The sequence below is a fragment of the Coenobita brevimanus genome, chromosome 92 (genome assembly GCF_032717465.1).
Source record: "Coenobita brevimanus isolate Jiangsu-jjx chromosome 92, ASM3271746v2, whole genome shotgun sequence".
Taxonomy (NCBI): Eukaryota; Metazoa; Arthropoda; class Malacostraca; order Decapoda; family Coenobitidae; genus Coenobita; species Coenobita brevimanus.
This window is the reverse complement of record NC_137045.1, coordinates 9,176,787-9,198,872: the sequence shown is the minus strand read 5'-3', so window position 1 is coordinate 9,198,872 and position 22,086 is coordinate 9,176,787. Positions and strand designations below refer to the sequence as shown.

The 22,086-nt window shown below is 41.1% G+C and overlaps 1 protein-coding gene across 1 annotated transcript in view; it reads left to right on the top strand.

The window, feature by feature from the left end:
• The first annotated feature begins 12,378 nt into the window (after window positions 1–12,378).
• LOC145412071 (death-associated protein kinase 2-like) overlaps window positions 12,379–22,086 on the top strand; it is a 61,194-nt gene continuing 51,486 nt past the window's right edge. The window contains exons 1-4 of the mRNA XM_080281989.1: window positions 12,379–12,446; window positions 16,669–16,893; window positions 19,640–19,778; window positions 20,020–20,125. Coding sequence (XP_080138115.1) covers window positions 12,379–12,446; window positions 16,669–16,893; window positions 19,640–19,778; window positions 20,020–20,125 — 538 coding nt within the window. The remainder of the gene's footprint in view (window positions 12,447–16,668; window positions 16,894–19,639; window positions 19,779–20,019; window positions 20,126–22,086) is intronic.

The following is a 22,086-nucleotide window of genomic DNA, read 5'->3' as shown; positions in this document are numbered from 1 at the left end:
TTGCACTGAGCGACAGAATATCGCATCATAAAACCCTCGCTATGTATGTTTCCACTTACAGCACATTTATACACTTACCCTGCCATTACATATAAACTACCTCCCCTGCAAGTAAGAAGGAATGTTGCCTCCCTTGCATTATTTTACAGATATTTTTTTGGCAAATGCTCAGACGAAGTTGCGTCCATGGTGCCACCTCTCCATGCCTTCCCTCGTGCTACACGGGCATCTGGTAACGCTCATGACTGGAATGTCACTCAACCACATTGCAGAACTTCTGCCTATCAGAATTCTTTCATTCCCCGAACTGCATCTCTCTGGAACTCGCTTCCCCAGAGTTGTTTTCCTCCAAATTTCAACCTACAACTGTTCAAGTCTAATTCTTACAGATATTTTATGAACAGAGGACACCAGTAATCTGGTGTATGGATTATTTTTTTTTCTCCATTTGTTTTTCCTTCCTCCGTTCTGTTATTTAAAAAAAAAAAAAAAAAAAAAAACATACAATTTTTGCAATTATGTTATACCCGTATGCACTTTATACTAATATTTGGAGATCAACATGACTGATAATTTCACTGAGCGTCTGTCTGTCGCATGTACCTCATAATTTCAGCGTCCTTTCGCATTCACACCATATTAGAATTGCATCAACGTGTGATATTCACTGAAACATGGGTGAATACAGAGACCCACGTCACACTGCACGCACTCATAGCGGGTGTCCTTCCTCTGTGTCGTGAGTCTCACCTGGGAATTACTGCACACGTGACACCTGCGTTGGGGCCTAGGTCTGTTTGGCTGGGGAGGGATAGGAGTGGGGAAATGGCAGCCGGATATTCTCAGGGGAGTTTGTGCAATAGGGGCAGTGCGGGTGCGATGTTGGGGCCTTTCAACAGCATACCGTGCAAAGATTTCTCTTTTGAGCTCCCTCACAAACCCTTCAAATGTTTCCTGAACTCCTGTTGTCATGGCGTGAAGGTGGTGGCAATTCAGAGCAGTGATATCTAGCAAGTGAAAGAACAGTTTCTTATACCACTTCATCGTGGTCCTGGCACACTCTACCGTCGATATCATGGAGTCTGACTGGTCCACGAGGCGCATGTTTATATTATAATCCATGACACACTCAGGTTTCCAAACACGACGCCTGTTCTCGCTACAGTAATCTACGGAATCAGTACGGAGCATCAAGGGGCGGTGAACTGTGGACAAGAGGCTTACTTCTCTATTGTGGTTCCACACAGTTGCAAGGATGTTGTTGGCTTTGAAGAAGACAACCTCATTCCTTGCAAGTTTCCGCCCTACCTTGGCCATGTGACGCCGGTTCACCTTCACGGTTCCACAGACTCCCGTTTCATGCGTGTGAAGATAATGAGCGAGAAGAGGGCTAGTGCACCAATTGTCCAGGTAGAGAACGTGACCACGATGAAGGTAGTCTTCTATCATCGTCTTTACCACTGCTCCCGACAGTCCAATACTTCGATCTTCTATTATGTCTGTCTGTGCACCGGTGTACAAGACTATGTCTTGCACGTATCCAGTCCTACAGTCGCACATAACATAGATCTTGAACCCAAAACGGTGCCTTTTGCTGGTTATATACTGCCTAAATGAAATATTGCCTCTCCACAACACAAGACTCTCGTCTATGACGAGGTCTCTATAGGGATAGAATGAGGAACGAAAGGTTTGCCTGAGGTGATCAAAGATCAACCTAATTCGCCTCATTTTATGTGTTGTTTGCATTTGCAGGATCATGAGCATCACAGAAATGGAGGCGACTTAAAATTTGTTGAAACCGATTACGGCTCATCACTTGACCAAATATTGGGGTAAACATAACATGGTCCCTAGTCCAGTAAGCAGGAATTCTATTCTTTCGTATAATACCCATCAAAAGGACCAGGGCAAAAAATAAGAACATTTCTGGAAGGGAGACAGGGTAATCATAGATGATAGAATGCCTACTCCTTGTTCCCAATCTTTCACTCTCTAGGCGCTGGGTGCTTGCAAACAGGTTGGTTTGGTATACAAACTTGCTCCACAAATGCCTCACTGAAAAACAGGTGGAAAAAATCCAACCTGGTGGAATTACGGTGAATTCCTGGAGCAATGCAGCCAGATCGCCCCTGCTCAGTGAAGGGGTGAATGAGGGGATAAAAATCACTCCCATCCTCCCAATTCCACGCCACAAATCCCTCGTCCCCATCATCCCCATCACCGCCTTCGTCTGGGTGGAGAGGAGATCCTGGTTGGGGAGGTGGGGGAGAAGGAGTGTGGAGGGCTTCCCCACTGTCACTCCTTTTCCCTTTGTCTTTACCCTTTCCCTTACCCTTACGGCCTTGAGGAACATTAGGGGGCTGTGGGGATGAAATAGGGGAATATTGGGGAGCAGAAGACGTGCTGGGGAGTGGTTCCTCCCCACCTTCCCCCTCCATGACAACACCACGTGCTTTCTCACGCACCCTAGCTCGACCACGTCTTAGGGGATATTGGGGAGCATAAGAAGTGGTTGGGAGTGGTTCCTCCCCACCTTCCCCCTCCCTCACAACCCCACGTGATAATGAACGCACCTGCACTAGCCCACGTGATCCACTACACCGCCTCACACTACGTAGGGAGAGCAATGACTCACGTCACTCTCACTTTCCCTAATCCTCCCTGCACTTTCCCTTTCACTCCCCATTCCCTCCACTTCACTTCCTAACTCCCCAAACAAAATGCTAGGCCCATACCTGCTCACACGACGTGGTGTGCGCTCTGGGCCACGATGAGTTATGACCTCACGTCCATACCACATGGCAGCACGTCCCACGGCTCCATCATCGTCCTCGAATTCTGGTTCCAAATCACGTTGGGAATAGGGATAAGATGTTGCACGTGCCTTCTTTGCCTGCCGCCCCTCTCTAGCAGCACGGTAAGTCACGTACTGCCGCTTCCTGCGAGACGGAACTTCCTCGTCACTGCTGGTGGTTTCTTCCTCCTCTGGCTGCACATAATCCTTGTCCATATCCTCGTCGTCCAGTGGGGAATCACTGTCGCCTGTAAAGGTGTCCAGGGCGACTTGAATTTCGCTGTCTGAGAGACCTCTCTTAGCCATGTCTGAGCAGGACCGTTGCTACCAGGTGAGTGGATGAGTGGTGGGTTAGCGCGGGTTGCGCGGGGTCGCCAAGTGTCCCCGCCTGGTGGCAGGTAGGGGAAGGTCATGCGAGGGTACGTACCGCAAATCAAGCGCAAAATTTGAAAATTATCGAAATTATGCACATTGCAATTGCACGACGTACCGGTACGTCGCCGGGACTGGCAAATGCAAATCGTTGCAACGTACCCATACGTCGACGGGACGGGGCGGGTTAATCGGGCAGGGTACACCGTCCGAGCTGGGCAGGCTGCTGTAAAATTTGTTTATTTTTAAAAATAATATATGAAAATACGTCTGGTAAGTACTGGGTAACGTCAGTACATAGTATTTTGATGTTTTGGTGCAGAGTATTGTTAAAAATTTGTACTCTCAAATGTTTTACAAAACTATGGTGCAGCCACAATAATACTAGCTATCATCAACAAACCAGCTCCATCGTCTGCCTTGGCTGCAAGTCACCACTGCAGGCGGTTGGAAAAAGTAATATGTACCAATTGTACATTAAGATATATGCTTAAAACAATACCGAAGTTACTTTGATACACTTTTCAAGCTTTCAGCTCTGTGATTTTGGTCCATACGGTAATCTCAGTTATCCATTGATGCTTCTTCTGGCTTATGACAATTTCCATCAGATAATTGGGCTAAATTTTAAAAGATGGGAAGCCCAAAAATCATAGTTCCACCAGGTAATCATCAGGGCAACCTGGGACCACCTTATTTTCTCTCTCTCTCTCTCTCCCTCTCTGGCTGTCTGTCTCTCTCTCTCTCTTTTCCCCCCCCCAAATTTTCTTAATCCATCCCATCCATCATCCATTTCTATGTTGCCCCACAAGGAGCATAGGAGCCCGGGGCTGGGCAAATTGGTCCTGACATTTAAGATGAGAGTGACCAGCCTTACTCATCCCTGAGTGGCATTATGTTAGCAGTAAGCCCCAACCACCCCATGGATTTAAACCTGCACCGGCTCAATCCGATTAGAGCACCTTCATTGCCCACTAAACCACCAGGTGCCATAATTTGGCTATATGGTTACCACCCAGCATAGTAAATGGCTTCCTGTTGTACAGAAAACCACTTGGCTTCTCACTCAGTGTAGAGTCAAGAATCATGTTTTTAGTGAATATAAATGATATAAACAGTAACACTGGAAATGAGAGCTATCTAAATATGTTTGCAGATGATGCAAAAATACAAAGGAGAATTACTAACACAGACTCTTGTACAGAGCTACAAGAAGAATTAAATAAACTTCATGAATGGAGTAATACATGGCAAATGGAATTCAATGTGGACAAGTGTCATGTAATCAAGTTTGGTAAAAGTGGAAAAAGACCTGATTGGGATTATAAGTTAGGAAATAAAACCCTACACACATCAGAAAGAGAAGGACCTAGGTGTGATTATCAATAACAAACTATCCGGCTGACCACATCAGCGAGAAGGTACGGAACATGTATACACTGCTTGCAAATATGAGAATAGCATTCACATACATTAATGAAGACATGCTAAGAAGGATAATAACATCATTCATTAGACCAACCCTGGAATATGCATCAGTAGTCTGGAGTTCTCATCTCAAAAAACACATAGACAAGACAGAAAAAGTTCAAAGGGCCGCTACAAGATGGATACCAAGCTTAAGGGACGTAAGCTACGAAGAAAGACTAAATAAACTGAATCTACCAACACTACAGGAGAGAAGGAAAAGAGGTGACATGATAATGCTATATAAGTGCATATCAGGGAAGGAGAAAATAGACATAAATGATTACTTAACATATAGAGAAGCATCAGCAAGAGGACACCGCAAAAAACTGCATAAGAAGAGGGATGATAAAGACGTAAGGAAATTCAGTTTCCCAAACAGAGCAAATGATCAATGGAATGCACTACCAAATGAAATAGTGTGTGCCAAAACAATTCACAAATTTAAGGATATGTACGATAAATATGGTTTAAGACACGGGACAGTACAAGCTTGACTCATTCCTATAAAGATACAATTAGGTAATGTAAGAACACACACACACACACACACACAAAATGAAAAATGTATGAAAGTGGCATATACTAATGTTGATGGTTTAATATCGGCAAGGTTAGAAATCAATGATTTCTTCAGGGTACATAAACCAGATGGTATGTGCTTTGTAGAGACCAAATTCTATCTTGCTTTGCAGGCCAACGAAAGAATTTGCTGGCCCATGGGGATGCATGAAATTATCCCCATCATCGTCATTAGATGTTTCAGGACTGATCCAAACCACAATTTCCCATCATACATACAAGCAAGGTACTTTCCTGGAATACACTGGCCCAAACAGACTACATCAGAATTACAGGACTGTGCTGGTATTACCGTACAATGTAACAGGCTGCAACACGCAAATTTCCTGAATACAATGAAGAAATGGCTCAGCAAGTACAAAAAAAGAGACGTGTCCAAATCCTTATAGTATGCACTGTACACATAACTATCACTGAAGAAATACCATTGGATGTAATATTATTAAAATGCCCGCTGTGCCCGCCGCCGGACCTCCCACCTCACCACCCCAGGAGGACACAACGGTGGGGTTAGTGACCTCGATCAAGAGGGTCACCAGGACACTACGATCCTGGGCCCTTGTTCCCCGCAATTGCCCCAACCCCAGGTGACCAGGGAAAGGCAACTACATTGCGGGCGAAGCAACTATCGTCAGAATAGGGGTGGGACTGAACAAGTTTCAGTCCCAGGTAACACCGTATTGACGGCTTTTGTTACACCCTCTAGGGCAGGAGGCCCAAGGCTACGGCCTAACAAAGTGTACGACGGTAAGGCGACCCAAGGCTCCGGCCTTAGTACACCAGAAAGAGAGAGTTGCCCCAGTGCATCCCTCTCTTGCTGTTCTCCCCTTCAGGAGCAACACCGCGCCGACGGTCTCTACACGTGGTGGGGAAGGAGCGGCCTTGTACGCCCTTCAGTTGCTCTCAGTAAGACGGTTAGGCACTCGGCTCCGGCCGGGACATGTACCAGGGTAGAGAAGCCCCTGAAGGTAGTTTCAGTTCGTATTGGAGAGAGTGTGGCCTCTGTGCCCCTCACTCCGGCTTGTCCCCTACTATGGGAGCAACACCGCGCCGACGGTCTCTATACGTGGTGGGGAAGGAGCGGCCTTGTACGCCCTTCAGTTGTTCCTCGTACGCCGGGCAAGTTCACGGCTACAGTCAACGTACGTACCAGGGTAAGGCGACCCAAGGCTCTGGCCTCAGGACGTACTAGAGAGGACACGAGTGACGTGAGTCCTTCTCCAGCCTCTTTCCCTTGTGGAAGCCCTTCATCACCACCCAGGAATATAGCCCCGGAGGAGACACTAGAGTGGTGGCAAGGCCCGATATCGGACCTACCGCTCACGCCCGGGAGTTCCTTGTTCCTGCCCGAGTCCCGAAGGAGAAGCTGCCACAGCCCAGTCCTGATGGCGCCTCTCCCCCTTGGTGCCCGCAGTCCCAGGACACCCAGGCCAGACCCTCCAGCTCCTGACGAAGGCGATCCTGGCTCCCTCACTCCACGGAGCCAAAGAAGACAGGCCCAACTACTCTGGCTGTTCGGTCCCAGTCCCGAGGGCCACCTATCAGGTCGAGGCCCCCAGACGAAAGGGCCTCCCTGCACCACACCGACGCGGCCCCAACTCGAGAGCCGCCTATCAGGTCGAGGCCCCCAGACGGGAAAGCCTCCCTGCACCCCACCTACGAGTGAGACCCAGAGTGAATGTTACCCAGGAGATATGGGAAAATAGTGACTCCCCCTGTGTCAAGAACGAGTTGGGAAAAAGAACAGTGAACAGTGACTAAGTGAAGAACAGTGTAGTTAATAATAGTCCACAAGAACTCGGTGTTGGCAGAGCAGAGAAAGAACTTTAGTGTAATTATCCAAGTCCCCCCCATATAAGTGAACTTTCTGTGAACACATAAGGTAAGGGTGCGCGGGCCCGTCAAAAGCCTGAGTGTGAGTGTCGCCGTGACAAGGTGACTGTGTCAAGTGTTGCTATCCGCACCCTATCTTACTAATAGTAATATTTTCCCTACAGACTCCCAATCTTGCTTATCCCCTTTGTGAACCATTCAGTATATATCCTGCCTAAAAGTGACACATAAACAATACCACATATAATTCAAGATCTCCCTATATGAACATTGTAGTGTGTACTGAGTGTAACTCTATTTTGTGGTGCTGAATATTAACTCTGTGTCTCTGTTCCCCTGTATCTCAAATATCACTCTGCGTTGTGAACATTGTAGTGTGTACTGAGTGTAACTCTATTTTGTGGTGCTGAATATTAACTCTGTCTCTGTTCCCCTGTATCTCAAATATCACTCTGCGTTGTATTGTTACGGTTAGAATTAAGGTAATAGATGTGTTAAGGTATACTGCCTGGTTTTTATGTCCTGTTCCTTTGTTGATGCTTTACTTCTGGTCTAGAAAGAGGACCCCGCTTCAGTCGCTAGTGTTTTTACGATGAGAAGTCGCCTTGAAAACACCAGCATAACAATTATAGTTGGTAAATAATATGAAGAATTGGCCATTAAAAAAAAAAAAAAAAAAAAAAAAATGATGATGAGGGATTTGTGTGCAGTGGGTACTTATACTTTCCTACAAAAATCTTTCAGACAAAAATAATCCTTCAAGAGATGAGATAATAGTCAAAATCTGCCACAAAACGTGTTTTTCAGTTCCAAGGCCATATTTAGCTACCTCTGTAGCACTCAATTTTTCATGTAGGACAAAATAACTTCTGGGTCAGGTAGAATTGTGATACCTGAGCACAAATGAAAAATTTTGTTGAAACACTATACACAGAAAACTGACTGATACTGAATTTTTTAAATTAGGAAATTCTTGCACAGAAAAGCAAAAAGGTTTCCTTGATTACTTTTCACATTGTGCAGGTTTAACAACAAAAATTTACCTGAATACCTGTTATAAATTAGTTTTTTTTTCTTTTCTTTTTTTGTCCTCCACAAATTTCAGTTCTAGTTGCAAATCAGCAGATGGTAATGCTCAGAATATACATTAAAAATGCCTAAAAAACTAAAATTAAACCTTTGGGCCATATTTTAAAAATTCATAACTAAAAAACTACCAGTAGGTTATATCTTTACCAAATGAGAGTGGTGATTCCACTTGTAACAAACTCACAATCTCAAGGTAAGTAATTATGGTACATAAGCAACACAGTTAACTGTTCCATTGTGACTGCAAGATGTGACTGGAAAAAGACAAAATATAGCTACCTACTTTGGGGCATTTAAGAAAGTGGCCAGGTAACCCATGGCACTGTTGACCAACGATCTCTCCAACTGGCCGTGTTGTGTACCAACCATCACTCCAACTGGGCGCGTTAGTGTATCCTGTGTCAAAGCAATGGGAAACTTAATGATTTAACCTTACCAAACCAAACCTAATCCAACCTAACCTCACTTGCGTTTGACAGCCAGCTTTCAAATTTAAAAATGCATGTTAGGGGCGTTAAATACAGCTGACTACTGGCAGACATCAGCGGAATATTTACGCATTCTAAATCCTTATTTATAGCTTTCAGAGGTAAGTTTATAAAGTCCCCAGTAGCTGTGGCAATCCTTGAATGATAACAAGTAACCTGTAAAAGGCTCATTTCAATAGAAAATATGGAAAGGCCATGCCCACCTGGTACCATAAAGAATTAATAAAATTAGTTGGAGCACAGGTTTAGGATTTTGTGCAGTTACATAGATTAATTAAAAGTATTTTCCTCAATTTTTTCAAGAAAATATATGACATGAACTAGGAGACTTTAGGTGACGTGGCCTGGAACATCATCATAAAACAAATACTGTATATACAGTACCTACAAAAGCTAAGTGGAATTTTAAATTGTGACTGTCAGCAACTCCATTGTGGATATATACTGTACGTCCATTCATCCATCCATGCTTTATTAAATCATTCAGTGCCCGAGCAAGAGTGTGGCCAAGATAACCAATTACTAGCCAATGTGCACCATCAAGCCATTTTTTTTCTTTTTTTAATACAAGAGAAAGGAACCAAAGGCCAGAAACATTTCAAATCATCCCTGACATATAACTTTTTCTCCCCAATGATGTATTTATTTTGCTCTTGAATGATGAGCTGGAGCAAGTGATTAATGGTAGTACATCAACTACGGTATATACAATGTGTTATGGTAATCTGCCGGCCAGTTGTCCTCCTGCTGTCCATCCTCCTCCTCTTGGTGTCAGAGAAGGGTCTGTGGAACGTTTGCATAACCTGACAGATCCATCTCCCGGCATTATGTTACCACATGGAAGCGTTTCCTCCCTGCACCATAAACTTGAATACTATCTGACATGATGTTTACCGTCTTCATAATTATGTCTACAATATTTATTACCCCCTCCTCAAAAATTGCATATAAATAGGCATATCCTAATTTCAGTACATTCCTCAGAACTCTTATAATAGGTATAAGTATTCACACTGGTTTAAATGTACATAAACAGGAAAAATATTCAGTAAATAATGTACACAAGTTACCAGCAACATGGCGACGGTGTCACGGAGAGACGAACTTAAAGGCAGGGTTGCCAACCCACATTTTCAAATGTCGCTATGCTCATGCCTTCCATCAAAAGTCGCTAATATTAAAGTATAGAAAAGGCATTTATGAATAGAAAAACATTAATAGTTATATCAATTGATTTTGCTAAAGCATTCGATAATTATAAAAGAGACTTCATGGTAAAGTTGTTAATGGACTACAAGATAAGTGAAAAGGCAATAGACATTATAACACTATACAAGGGGGACTAAACTAAGGTGAGGTTGGAAGAGAGAGAAGAGCTTGCGATGCCAGTAAGTAATGGTATAAGGCAAGGTTGTACAGGTTCAACCACTTTAAGCAAGGTAGTAACTTTCAAAATAATACAGAAGCTAGAAGATTTAAATAGGGGTTTTAAAGATGAGGCTTTCAAAATAACATCTCCGTTCTTTGCTGATGATGGGATGCTGTTGGCATGCAATGTAGAAGATGCAGAAAGAGTAGTGGAACACGAACAGGTGGTGACAACAGGTAGGGATTGTGGACTAAAAATAAACAAAAAAGTAATATTATTTAGCATGAAAGAAAATCTGCAGGCGATAACTGGTATAAGGGTTAATGATAGGCTGCAGTATTTAATGATTACAATTAATATAGATACTTCTAAGCACAGAAAGAGTTAATGATAGAGAAGGCAGTGAGAATGGCAAACATGACCTATTCAATAGTTGCAAGGAGCTGTTCAAGACTGTTGTTAATAGGAAAAACATACTGGATGAGTGTAGCTCTCCCAGCAATACTGTATGGATCCAATATAATAGACTTCACAAATCAGGAGATAGGCTACAGAGAATAGAGAACAGTGTGTGTGTAAGAAGATACTAGGAGCTCCAGGCTCTGTACAACAAGCAGCTTTACGAGGAGGAATAGAAATATCAATTAGTATGAGAACGAGAATTATGGAAGGTCAGCTAAAGTATTTACAGTATATTTTGAGAGGGTAGGGGAATGAACTGATTGAAAGAGTTGTGGGAAATATGAGTGTGCAAGCCAAAAAGAAAGGATGGATAAAAGATCTAATAAAGGGAAGAAAAAGGATGGATATAAGAGGGAGCACTGTAACAAATGTTGAGATAAAGATGAAAGTTCAAGCATGGGATACAAGAGTTTGGACGCAAGAGATGCAAGAAATAATGAGTTTGGAATGTATGGTAAGTGGACAGAAGAGATGGGTGGCCAAGAGAAAATATAATTATGTCAACACGGGAGCATCAGACATTCTCTTCAAGTACAGAAGTAATAACATGAGTCTGAGAGACAGAAGGTTCCAAAATGAGTCAGCAGACTGTATTATGTGCGGATACAACACTGAGGACCTACATTGCCCTGCCTACAACGAGGAAAGAAAAAAAAAACTACATTATAGCGTCCGTACCAGCAGGATGATTATATTATCGGAAAACTAATATACGATAACGACAACATAGAAGGAAACAAAGCAATGTTACATAAATTTTTGGCAAGGGAAAAGAAAAGAACGCCATAAGAAAAATGGCGCTAAATGAAAATATTTACAGATCTAACGACAAAGTCGCTAAGTTGGCAACCTTGCATGAAGGTACGAGTTCAGTCAATGTGATTCATGTACAATAATTTATTTAAAATTTAACAAAAAAGATGTATTGCGTCATATATTCGGAAAATTTTTCCTGACTTTTCAGCTACTTTATGGAATATATTATATATGTAAGGGTGAATTTACTTAGCGAAAGATCGTAAATAAACACTGCTGAGCGAGAAGTCACGGACGCTCGCATAAACATGTGCTGGAATTATTTTCATCCATGGGCTCTTGAAAGAAAACATGATGTACTGAAACTCATTCGAACATTCATACAAGCTCGTTCAGATACGATTATGCTAGAGGGTTAGTGCCCTTCCCCGTAAAACAACGAACTTAACGACAAACGACCACCTCTCAGGAGATTAATGGCGTCTGGCTAGAAGATAATTTTTTTTTTTTTTTTACCGGTTTTAAGATGATTAGGTATGCATGAACCTATAAATTATAGTGCAAAAAAAATGTTTTCCAAGAGTGCTGAATCGGTGTCGATTTGGTAATTCGTCGCAACAAATAAACTGTAAAACCAAGAGATACTACAAGAGGGGCCATTGAAAACAAAGTTTATATACTTTGGTCGAAAAGGCTATCCCTCTACCAATCATCGCATCGCATCGCATTTATTTTCGTGTATTGTGAATGGCTAAGGATTTTTTTTTTTTAAACTCTACGAAGGCTATATCCAATCGTATATAGCCATACTTGACCTTCATACGTTAGCTGCCTTTTTCATCTGTGACACACATCGCATATTCAACCATCATCCAATCCTTTTAGCCTCCATCAAGAGCGTAGAGGCCCGGGGCTAGACTCTTATCCACTTCATAGGGTAACGTGTAGTATCATGTAATCAAGAAAGATTTTAAATTCCTTTCATGCGAAATCAGGTAATATTCGATCGTCTATATAGTATTGGACTGTCGACAGTTGGTTACTTATAGTTGTTTACATCGAGAATGTTGTTATTACCGACTTGGATTTTCTGATTTATGAAAAAATTACTTCAGGAGTCGGTAGAGGAAGCAGCCAGGTAGAGAAAAGAGCAAGATGTGGAGATGGAGGGGATCGAGTACAGCACCGAGCAGTTTGAAAGCTTGTATGAAGTTTATGAGGAGATCGGCAGGTGAGTCATTCGCCTACTTCCATGTCACTCTAGCAACTTGAAGCAATTGAACAGCAGAAGTTGAAGATTTTATCATCGTGTGCTTGCAATTGTCGGCTTTTTTATAATTTTATGCAGATATAGCGTCATTACTTTTTGATGTGATCATTGTTTATAAATTTTTATGCTTATGTCAATAAGTAATTCAATTGAGCACAGTTGAAATGCAGATGAATAAAGTTACTCCTTGATTGATAATTGTACTGTATGTAGTGGTGATGGCCATACTTTCCACTGAACAAGTTAGGAACTACTAAAAGTCCAGGGGTACAGTACTGTGTTGTACCTAATTTGATGAGACAAGCTTAGGCCATTAATAAAAGCCCCTTGGGTTTGAGTTATTGTATTTTTCTGGGTGAGTATCCAGGAAAAAGCCTATTTCAGGTGAACAGTAAACTGGTTGTTACCAAAAGAAAACAATGTATTATGTCACAGATATTCCAAATACTGATGAGTAGGTGGTCTGAGCCTGCACTCATGACGGAATTATCAGACCTGGTATTTGGTTTTGTAAAGCTTTTGCTTTACGGTAAAGTTATATAATGCCAAGCCAAAGGTGATTGTTACATGTGTAGCCTTTATGCATAACGGTTGCATTTATCCTCATGTTCATGAACTTCATTATTTTGAATGTTCTACTTCCTGGCTACAATTATCCTGTCAGTTTCATACAGAATTTGCTATATTTATGTTGTTTAGCTCTTCCCTAACTTTACTGGCTGTCCAAAATTTTTTTTTATTAATTCCAAAAATGGAACACATTGTCTCCATTTCACCTTTCTAAGATATCTCCACTGAAGGAAATAGCCTACTGTAGTAAACTTTTAATTTGGGTGCATCACCAGAAGCGGTATACCAATCACTGTCATTCTTGTACAGATTTCTTCTGATGTTATTCTGAGTTTATCATAGTTGCAACAGTGTTTTTCATTTGCGAGTAACTCATTGTTAATAATAATCATATATGGGATCGAGGACTGGCTGGTTTGAGTGGTTATCACAAGGTGATCACACCCAGGTGAAAGTGAATGGAGATTTGAGTGACGAGTTTTCCTTGAATATTGGCATGCATCAAGGGTCAGTCTTGAGCCCTTTATTGTTTGTCATGGTGAATGAAACTCTCTTACATGACCAGAAATGACTCCCATGGGAGGTGTTATATACTTGTGACTTGGTACCGGTATTGATTGCAGAGAATGAAAGGAAGGCAGAGGAAATAGGAAGTGGAGAGATGGAATGGGGCACAAGGGTTGGAAAGTTAATGAGGATAAAACAAAACTTATGATCTCTAGGGAGCAGAAGGAGTGTGTCCACATGAAGTTGTATTAGAGGAAGGCTGTAAAATAATGCTGATTTCATGTGTGTGTCATCTTGGTGACAGCATGTCAGGCATGAAAGGACTGATCTTTCTGGAGAGTCTCTTGGGTGTTTGGAGGAGTTTCGTTAATTGGGAGATATGTGCTAGAAGGGGGGCTGGAGCTAGCTCTATGGCTAGGATAAGGAGTGGCTGGGGGAAGTTCAGGGAGCTGTTACCACTCCTAACATTGAGAGGACTCTCCCTCTGTGCTAAGGGGTCATTTTATGTGGCATGTGTTAGTAGTGTAATGCTGTATGGTAGTGAGATGTGGACAGTAAAAGAAGAGGATATTTAGGCTCAAATGTGCAGAACTATCAATGATTAGATAGATATTTAGTGTGCCCTTGAATGCAAGACATGGGTGTGGGGGCTAGGATTGCAATTGAAGAGCTGAGAGGAAGAATGGGACTTGAATGTGTTAGTATTGTGACAAGGAGGGGTAGATTGAAATGGTCTGAGCATGTTGAGAGGATGAAGTATAATTGGTTGCAGAAAGTGGAAAAGTGTGAACATCAGGGGTAGGGTTGTGAGAGGTACATTTGACTAAAAAAGACCCAAGACGATGTCATGGATTGTGACCTGAGGGATAAGAGACCGAATAGGGAGGCTACCGGTATGTGACCTCAGGGATAAGAGACTGAATAGGGAGGTTGCCAGAGTTCAAGCAGTGTGAAGAGCTGCCATTAGCTAGGTGACCTAAGGCCAACACGTGCAAGCATGTTGGAGCCTTTGTAAACCATTTGAACAATATGATGACTGCTTCTACCACACTCGTCTCTCTTCTGCCATAGCCATTAGAAATGAATGAATCTCTTACATGCTAAACAAAAGAGCATTGCTGCACCTCAGGTCATTCAAACTGGTGATTGTTTTGCATATTAACCATTCTGAATACCAACACTGCTTAATTCAGTGCATCCTAACTTAACCAAACTTATCCTATCCTCTTCTGTTGTAGTTTATCCAGTCCTGTCCAATTCTCATATGATGTAATGTAACCTAACCTAACTTAACTTAACCTGACCTCCTGATCTAGCCTGTCCTATTGATAAAGGAAAGGATGCAAATGCAATGCGTGGATTAGATAACTTTTGACGATGTTTTGCTCACAGAAGTGATGGTATCTAGGGCAGAGGGCAGTACTGTCAAAGAAGAGGGAGAGTGGACATGTTCAATTTTTCACAAGGGCATGGAAAGTAATGCCATCTTGTGTAGTGTTTGTGATAAGTGGGTGCATAAGGATGTAGTGGTATTAGAGGTAGACTGCGAGATAATGCTGATTTCATGTGTGTGGTGTGTCAGGGAGAGCATGTGGATATTGCCAGGCATGAAAGGATTGAACTTGCTGACGAGTCTCTTGAGTACGTGGAAGAGTTTTGTTATTTGGGAGACATGTTATGTGCTGGAGGTGGGGCAGGAGCTAACTCTGTGGCTAAAGTGAGGAGTGGTTGGAAGAAGTTCAGGGAGCTGTTGCCTCTCCTGACATTGAGAGGGCTCTTCCTGTGTGCTGAGGGATCTTTGTATGCAGTATGTGTTAAAAGTGTAATGTCGTTTGGTAGTGAGACCTGGGCAGTAAAGGATATTTGCAGGCTCAAACGTACAGGAATGGCAATGATTAGGTGGATGTACAGTGTGTCCATGAGTGCATGGCCTGGGGAGACTAGGTTTACGATGGAAGAGTTAAGAGGTAGGATGGGACTGGAGTGTATTGGTGTTGTAATGAGAAGAGGTAGATTGAGATGGTTTGGGCATGTGGAGAGGATGGGGTGCAGAAAGTGAGAAGTGTTGATGTTGGGGGTAGGGTAGTGAGAGGTAGACTGAAAAAGACTTGGGATGAGGTCATTGAGTGTGACCTCAGGTTAAGGGACTAAATAGGGAAGCTGCCAGAGATTGAGCAGCATGGAGAGCCGCTATTAGGTGACCAAGGCCAATGCATGCAAGCATGTTGGAGCCTTCAAAAACGAACACGAAATACGTAATGACAACAAAGCGTCTTTTTTATATAGATGTCACAAAAGCCACAGGAACTACTTGAAAAGAATTTTGGTACTGTAGCTACATTTATTGTAGAAAATAGTCTTCTCACTAATGAAAATCAGCATCATAAATACAAGGTACTGTACCCTGAAAGATACTGTCTAGAAGAAATCTATAAAGAAATCAAAGTGATTGGAAAGCTGCTTCTGGTGATGCCCCCAAAATGAAATTTTACCATTAAGATTACGTGGTTCAGCACCACCCTTGGCATTCCTCTCCTGTGACTGATCAACCTGATGAAATAGCCTGGGTGTACCCTTTCAGGTATACTCCATTCATTAGATACGTACAGATACCGGTAGAAAACAAATTTTTTTTTTTGTAGCAGTGTAACTATCCATACCTCATAAAGCACCCCTAAGGTAAACAAAAGACTGTAATCTGATAGTAACCAGAATAATACCTGATATGCCAAAATGTGATATTACCTGTGAAAGGATTACCGAAAATTATTTTTAGCCCTTTGAATGCCAGGCATTTTCTTTAGCTAAAGAATACCATTGGATTTTCAAGATAAAATTCTTTAGTAACCAGAATAATACCTGATATGCCAAAATGTGATATTACCTGTGAAAGGATTACCGAAAATTATTTTTAGCCCTTTGAATGCCAGGCATTTTCTTTAGCTAAAGAATACCATTGGATTTTCAAGATAAAATTCTTTAGTGTGACTTATACAGTTGGAGAGTTCACCATTTATGTTGCTGTCTTAGATACTGGGTATATTGTGTAATATGCCTTACTTGTTATGTTAGTTTGAGATATATGTGTATTCGTTTAATGTTACAGTGGACAGTTTGCTGTTGTGCGCCGGTGTGTAGAAAAGGCAACTCGTGCAGAATATGCTGCCAAGTACATCCGAAAAAGGCGAGTGGCTTCTTCAAGGCGAGGGTTACCACTGGAGGCCATTGCCAGGGAGGTTCACGTCCTTCAGAAGCTTCACAAACACAAGAATGTCATTTCACTTTACCAGGTGTTTGATAATGGCCAGCATGTCATCCTTGTGCTGGAACTGTAAGTCATTTACAGTGGTATATAATTTTATATGCAGATTTGTTAGCAAAGAATCCTGAATTTTGTTTTTCAGGGCCTCTACTATGATGTATTGTTGCATTCAGATTATTATAGAGAAAGAGGTGACTGGTAACTCCATTCAGGTAGCTGTCAGAACTAATGAGTGTATAGGCTAGTACCTTCCTTTGATCTTGCCCATAGTATTCCAGCTTGACATTGCCATACATAGGTTTTTCTTATTTAACCAGTATACAGTAGTTTTATATATCTACAGCAAACATGAAAATCCCCTTTGCATGTTACAATTTCTTCACTTTTATTGTCAGCCTCTGGTTATAAGTTATATATGTGTTCCATGGCAGCTTTGTGACTCCTGGCTTGTTATTTTTTTTTTTTTTTTTGCCACAAAGTGAAGGATGAGCATGAAGTCCTCTTCCAGAAGAGTCCCATCTTGTCAGCATTAAACTTAACCTTTTTCTTTTCTATACTTGCAACAAACATTGGAATGTGTCTGCTGATGTCTCATCATATGTTTCCATAAAAATTTGATGCATCTCTTGAATATTGTCGCTTTTTTTAATTCTGCTCCAATCTATGTTAAAAAAAAAAAGTCTTAGGGCATCAGTGTCTGCTCTTCAGTAATTAAATGTGTCCTGCTTATATGTTGTGTTTGTCACTTTCATGTCTCCTGCTTACACTCCCATCTCACTGACCAAGTAATCATTCTTTTCTTGGGGCACTAATGCTTTATGTTGTGCAGTTTTTGGAGATCTTTTGTGAAAATCACATCCAGCATCATGGTTCATCATATGTTCTACTTCTTGTATTATCCATAACATGATAACATGTCTGCCAGTAAATCCATTAATCTTTTTCCGCAGGATACCATATTGGTCCGTGCTCCATTCCTTCCCAGATGACCTTTTTATAGTTGAAGTCTGTAGTCATTACTGTTCAACTCTTTCTATGGGACAGTTTTATCATTAAATAAAAGGACCCTCATCAATTGATCCATGTTCTTGTTTTAGGAGACATATATATCACAACCGTAATCTTCAGTCATTTCTTGCATTTCCACTCCAACACTTCTGCTCTTGCATTTCCTATATTTATCATTCATGCCATTATTTTTGTACAGTAAAATCACCCCATGATAGTATCGTGATACCCACTCTTAGATGTAGAAGCAAAACTTGGACCTTGTTGGAAGGACACAAGTCATGAGTAAGAATAGTGGAAATGAGTTATTTAAGAACACTGAGAGACAGACTGACAAATGAGGAAATGAAGGAGAATTGTTGTGTGGATGTGGATGTGAAAGAAAGCATTGGGAGAAAATTCATTGAGGCGGTTTGAACGTGTGGAGAGGATGGAGAGTGTGACTAACGAGGAGAGAGTATGTGGGTGAGGTGGGGGAAGGAGAAGGACTGGGAGACTGAGGATGAGATGGAGGGATTGAGTTAAGAGGTATATGAGAGGAGAGGATGTAAGTTGGGGGGAAGGTATCAAAATGGCAGGGGACAGGACGACATGGAGGCAATTTGTTTGTGGTCACCCCGTACGGGATGTAAGGCGTTTGGCCATAGATAGATACTCGTAGATCATCACGTCTCTTCCTAAATGTGTCTCCCCAATCCTTCCTCTATACATTGTAATGTATTTCTTCAATATAGTATCTGCATATTGATGTTACTGTTCAGTTTGGTTTCAGCTAGACATATAACTTTTGACTTTCGTTTAATGTTACCATGTCTCCACGTTCTGTAGCTTCCAGATTTACTCTCGGATACGTTTATGTGAAGTTACAGAACATGGTGAATGTTTTTGGTGTATCAGATAGAGCCAGGATTTCGGGGGCTTGAATGGTGAGTGAATGGAAGCCTGGCCCATTGGATTGGGCAGATTTGGGCTGTCTGGACATTGCTACTCCTTATCCTTCCCTAGGGTGGGAAAGGAGATCTGGATGATAATTATGATGTTGATATCTTCTAATTCCATTTTTTTGGCTAGCAGTCCTTCCATGGTACTGTACAATATCTTAATAGTTTGCAGCTCACCACCTTCACCTTTTTCTTTGTTGCTTTCCCACCTCACCACAGTCCACATCTGTTATCCTACATTCTTGTTTTTACATACCACATCTTGTTTTTCATGTCAATCACTTAAAAAAAAAAAAAAAAAAGCCCTATCTTCTTTTTGTTTGTTTCTTCTTCTTTTTCTTCTGCTCCTTCGTAGCTTCTCCCTGAATGACTATAGTTTTTCTTTTTTTCTTGTTTAGGTCCTTCCTTATGATTGTCTTGTAATCGTCTGTTTTGTTCATTCACCGTAATGCATCCAATATGTAACGAAGACCTGCTTGATTATAATCAGTATCCTTTACCAGCATTGTTTGTAAACTTTATGGTAAAATTATTAGGAAATGCTAGATCATAGTACCTTTTGAAAAAAAAAAAAAAAAAAAAAAAGTTTGGATTCCGGGAGGGATCAACTTATGTTACTAATTTGTTGAGTTTCTAGAATGAGATGGTGAATATCATACAGTATAGGGAGGCATGGGTAGACTGTGTATACCTGGATCTGGGAAAGGTGTTTGATAGGATGCCATAGAAAAGATTGTTATGGAAATTGAAAACAGCTGGAAGGGTGCATGGCAGATTTTTTAAATGGATGGAGAACTATTTGGTAGGAAGACAGATGAACACATTTATGTGAGTACAGTACACTTATGAAATAATAATGTTGCCAGGGTCCGTGGGGGAGAGCTGTTTGAGCATATCAGTGAGCGGGAGAGGCTGTCTGAAGAGGAGGCATCGGCCTTCCTGCACCAGATATTGCATGGCGTCCGGCACATGCATGCTCATGGCATTGCTCACCTTGACCTCAAGGTACTCACCTTAATGGTAAAAGGGTCTTTATATCTTTGCACAGAATAGTTAATGTATATGTAGCTATGGTAGATGTTATTATAATACTGGGTGTAGTAGATAATGCTTCGGTTTGTAAAAAATATAATTAAAATATGAATGTTTAAAATATGTAACACTGTTTGAATTCATGGGTCAGTTATACATACGATGATAACCTGATCTAAGAAGGTTTCTTAAGCTTTTATGTCTTCCTTGTTAGCCAGAGAATGTGCTGCTTCTGAGTAAGAATCGCCAGCATATAAAACTCATCGACTTCGGTTTGTCCCGAGTCATCACAGAAGCAGAGGAAGTACGAGATCTCATGGGTGAGTTGAGATGTCTGTAGTGCTGTAATCTGGTTTGCTTCTCAGCTGATACCTCGTGCAGGACACAGTCTGCTGGCAGACCCAAGTGTGTTTATAGTGACCACTAAAATGCAACCAAACAGTCCTTGATTCTCTCTCTCTCTCTCTCTCTCTCTCTCTCTAATACACACACACACACACACACACACTTCCATTTTTACTTGTGTCCCATATTCCTTCATTTTTTTCCTCACTTTTTTCTTACAGTTTTTTTGCAGACAGCAAGAACCCAGTGCTCTCATAGTAAAAATTCATGATAATTTAGTTTCCTTGGGCTTTTAAAATGAAATATTGGTGTTTTTTATTTTCTGTAATTTTGATGTACAAGTCAAGGTCATAATGAAGTTACTGTCAGATAATGCAGTATGGGATGATAAAGCAAATACTGTTGCATTGCAGACAACACTGTGGATTTATTAATTATCCAGTTAGCTAGTTGAGTACAGTTGCATTATGAAATTGTTTTATAACTGTATCAGTGAAACTAGCAAAAATCTAAAGGTAATTTTGTTTGACATCAATTAACACTTTGATACACATAGTATTCAATGTTCCTCTCTGGCTGTACAGTTTATAGTATATTCCAAAGGCCAGAAAGTAAAATTACTTCCTTCTGCATTTGTTACTGTAGTGCTTTGTTTTCTTTTGGTACTGAAACATGGAACTGTCTGCAATCTTGATATGCCAAGCAGTACGGTACCAATTTATATTCACAAATAGTAGTGAGTCAGTGGTGAATGAATGGTAGTGAATTACAAATATCAGTTATATTTTCATGTTTCATTATAGCTAATAAGTAATTTTATAAGCCATAATTGCACTGTTGTACTGCGAACTGCAGCCTTTACCTTTACCTTTTACCTTATACAGTTCTATATTCCTGTCTCCCCATGATTGTCTGGATAATCATTTGTTATACACCACTGTAATCCTGTTTTTTTTGCTTTTGCCATGAAGAATGATAACTGTCATAATTCCTTAACAGAGATATGATATTAAAGTTTAAGAAATAAAGTTTAGCAGTTCCACTAACAAGGCATGACACTGTTAATAAATTGGATAGTATATTTGTTTGTTTGTCTAGCATACAAGAGAATGTAATGCCTAGCAAGGGAATAAGTTTTAATTTTGTTTTGTTAAGTATTCATGACTTGAGTTTCTGTAATTTTCTTTAAGCCTTTATTGTTGGAATGCATTTGTCTGGGTATTTTAATCAACACATAAATAATATTGCATCTAGACTAAATAATTGTTTAGTGTTTGTGTTGTTAACCCCTAGGCTGTGGCATGCCTGTCAGATGGGACATCTGTGTTGTAGGAGATTTTGTAAAAATTGCATTTTTCATTTCAACAGTTTTCATATAAGAATGGTATGGTTCTGCACCAGATATTGATGAAATCAATATACTAGTTGCACAAATCAGTGTTTTTACTTGCAAATGGAATACTCAGGGTGCCTCCAGTCGTGTGTAGTGACGAGTTAAGGATGGACACCATATTTTTGGCCATTGGAACACGTTCTGGCCAGATAGTACCTTTGCAGGCGGGAAATCACCACCACCACCACTACTGTGCGAGATAGTGGTTGCATCACCCCATGTCTGGCCACTTATTAAGCTTATAGTTGTATCTCGTGCCATAAAGAAATGTGGAAATTTTGAAAAATTAGATGACATTCTCGAAGGCATGCAGCAGGTTACTGGTAATGCGTTTCGAAAGGCATGTAGCAGCCAAGGGGTTAAGTGGCAACAACTAGTCATACACTATAGTTAACTTGCATCAAACCATAATGTAAATGATTATGTTGTTTGCAGTGCTATTACAACCATTCTTATTTTTTCCACATATATTGTTTTTCATTTGTTGGTGCTTTGTTTCACTGGTGCCTCCCCCCCCCACCCTGTGCCCCCCTCTGCTGCTGG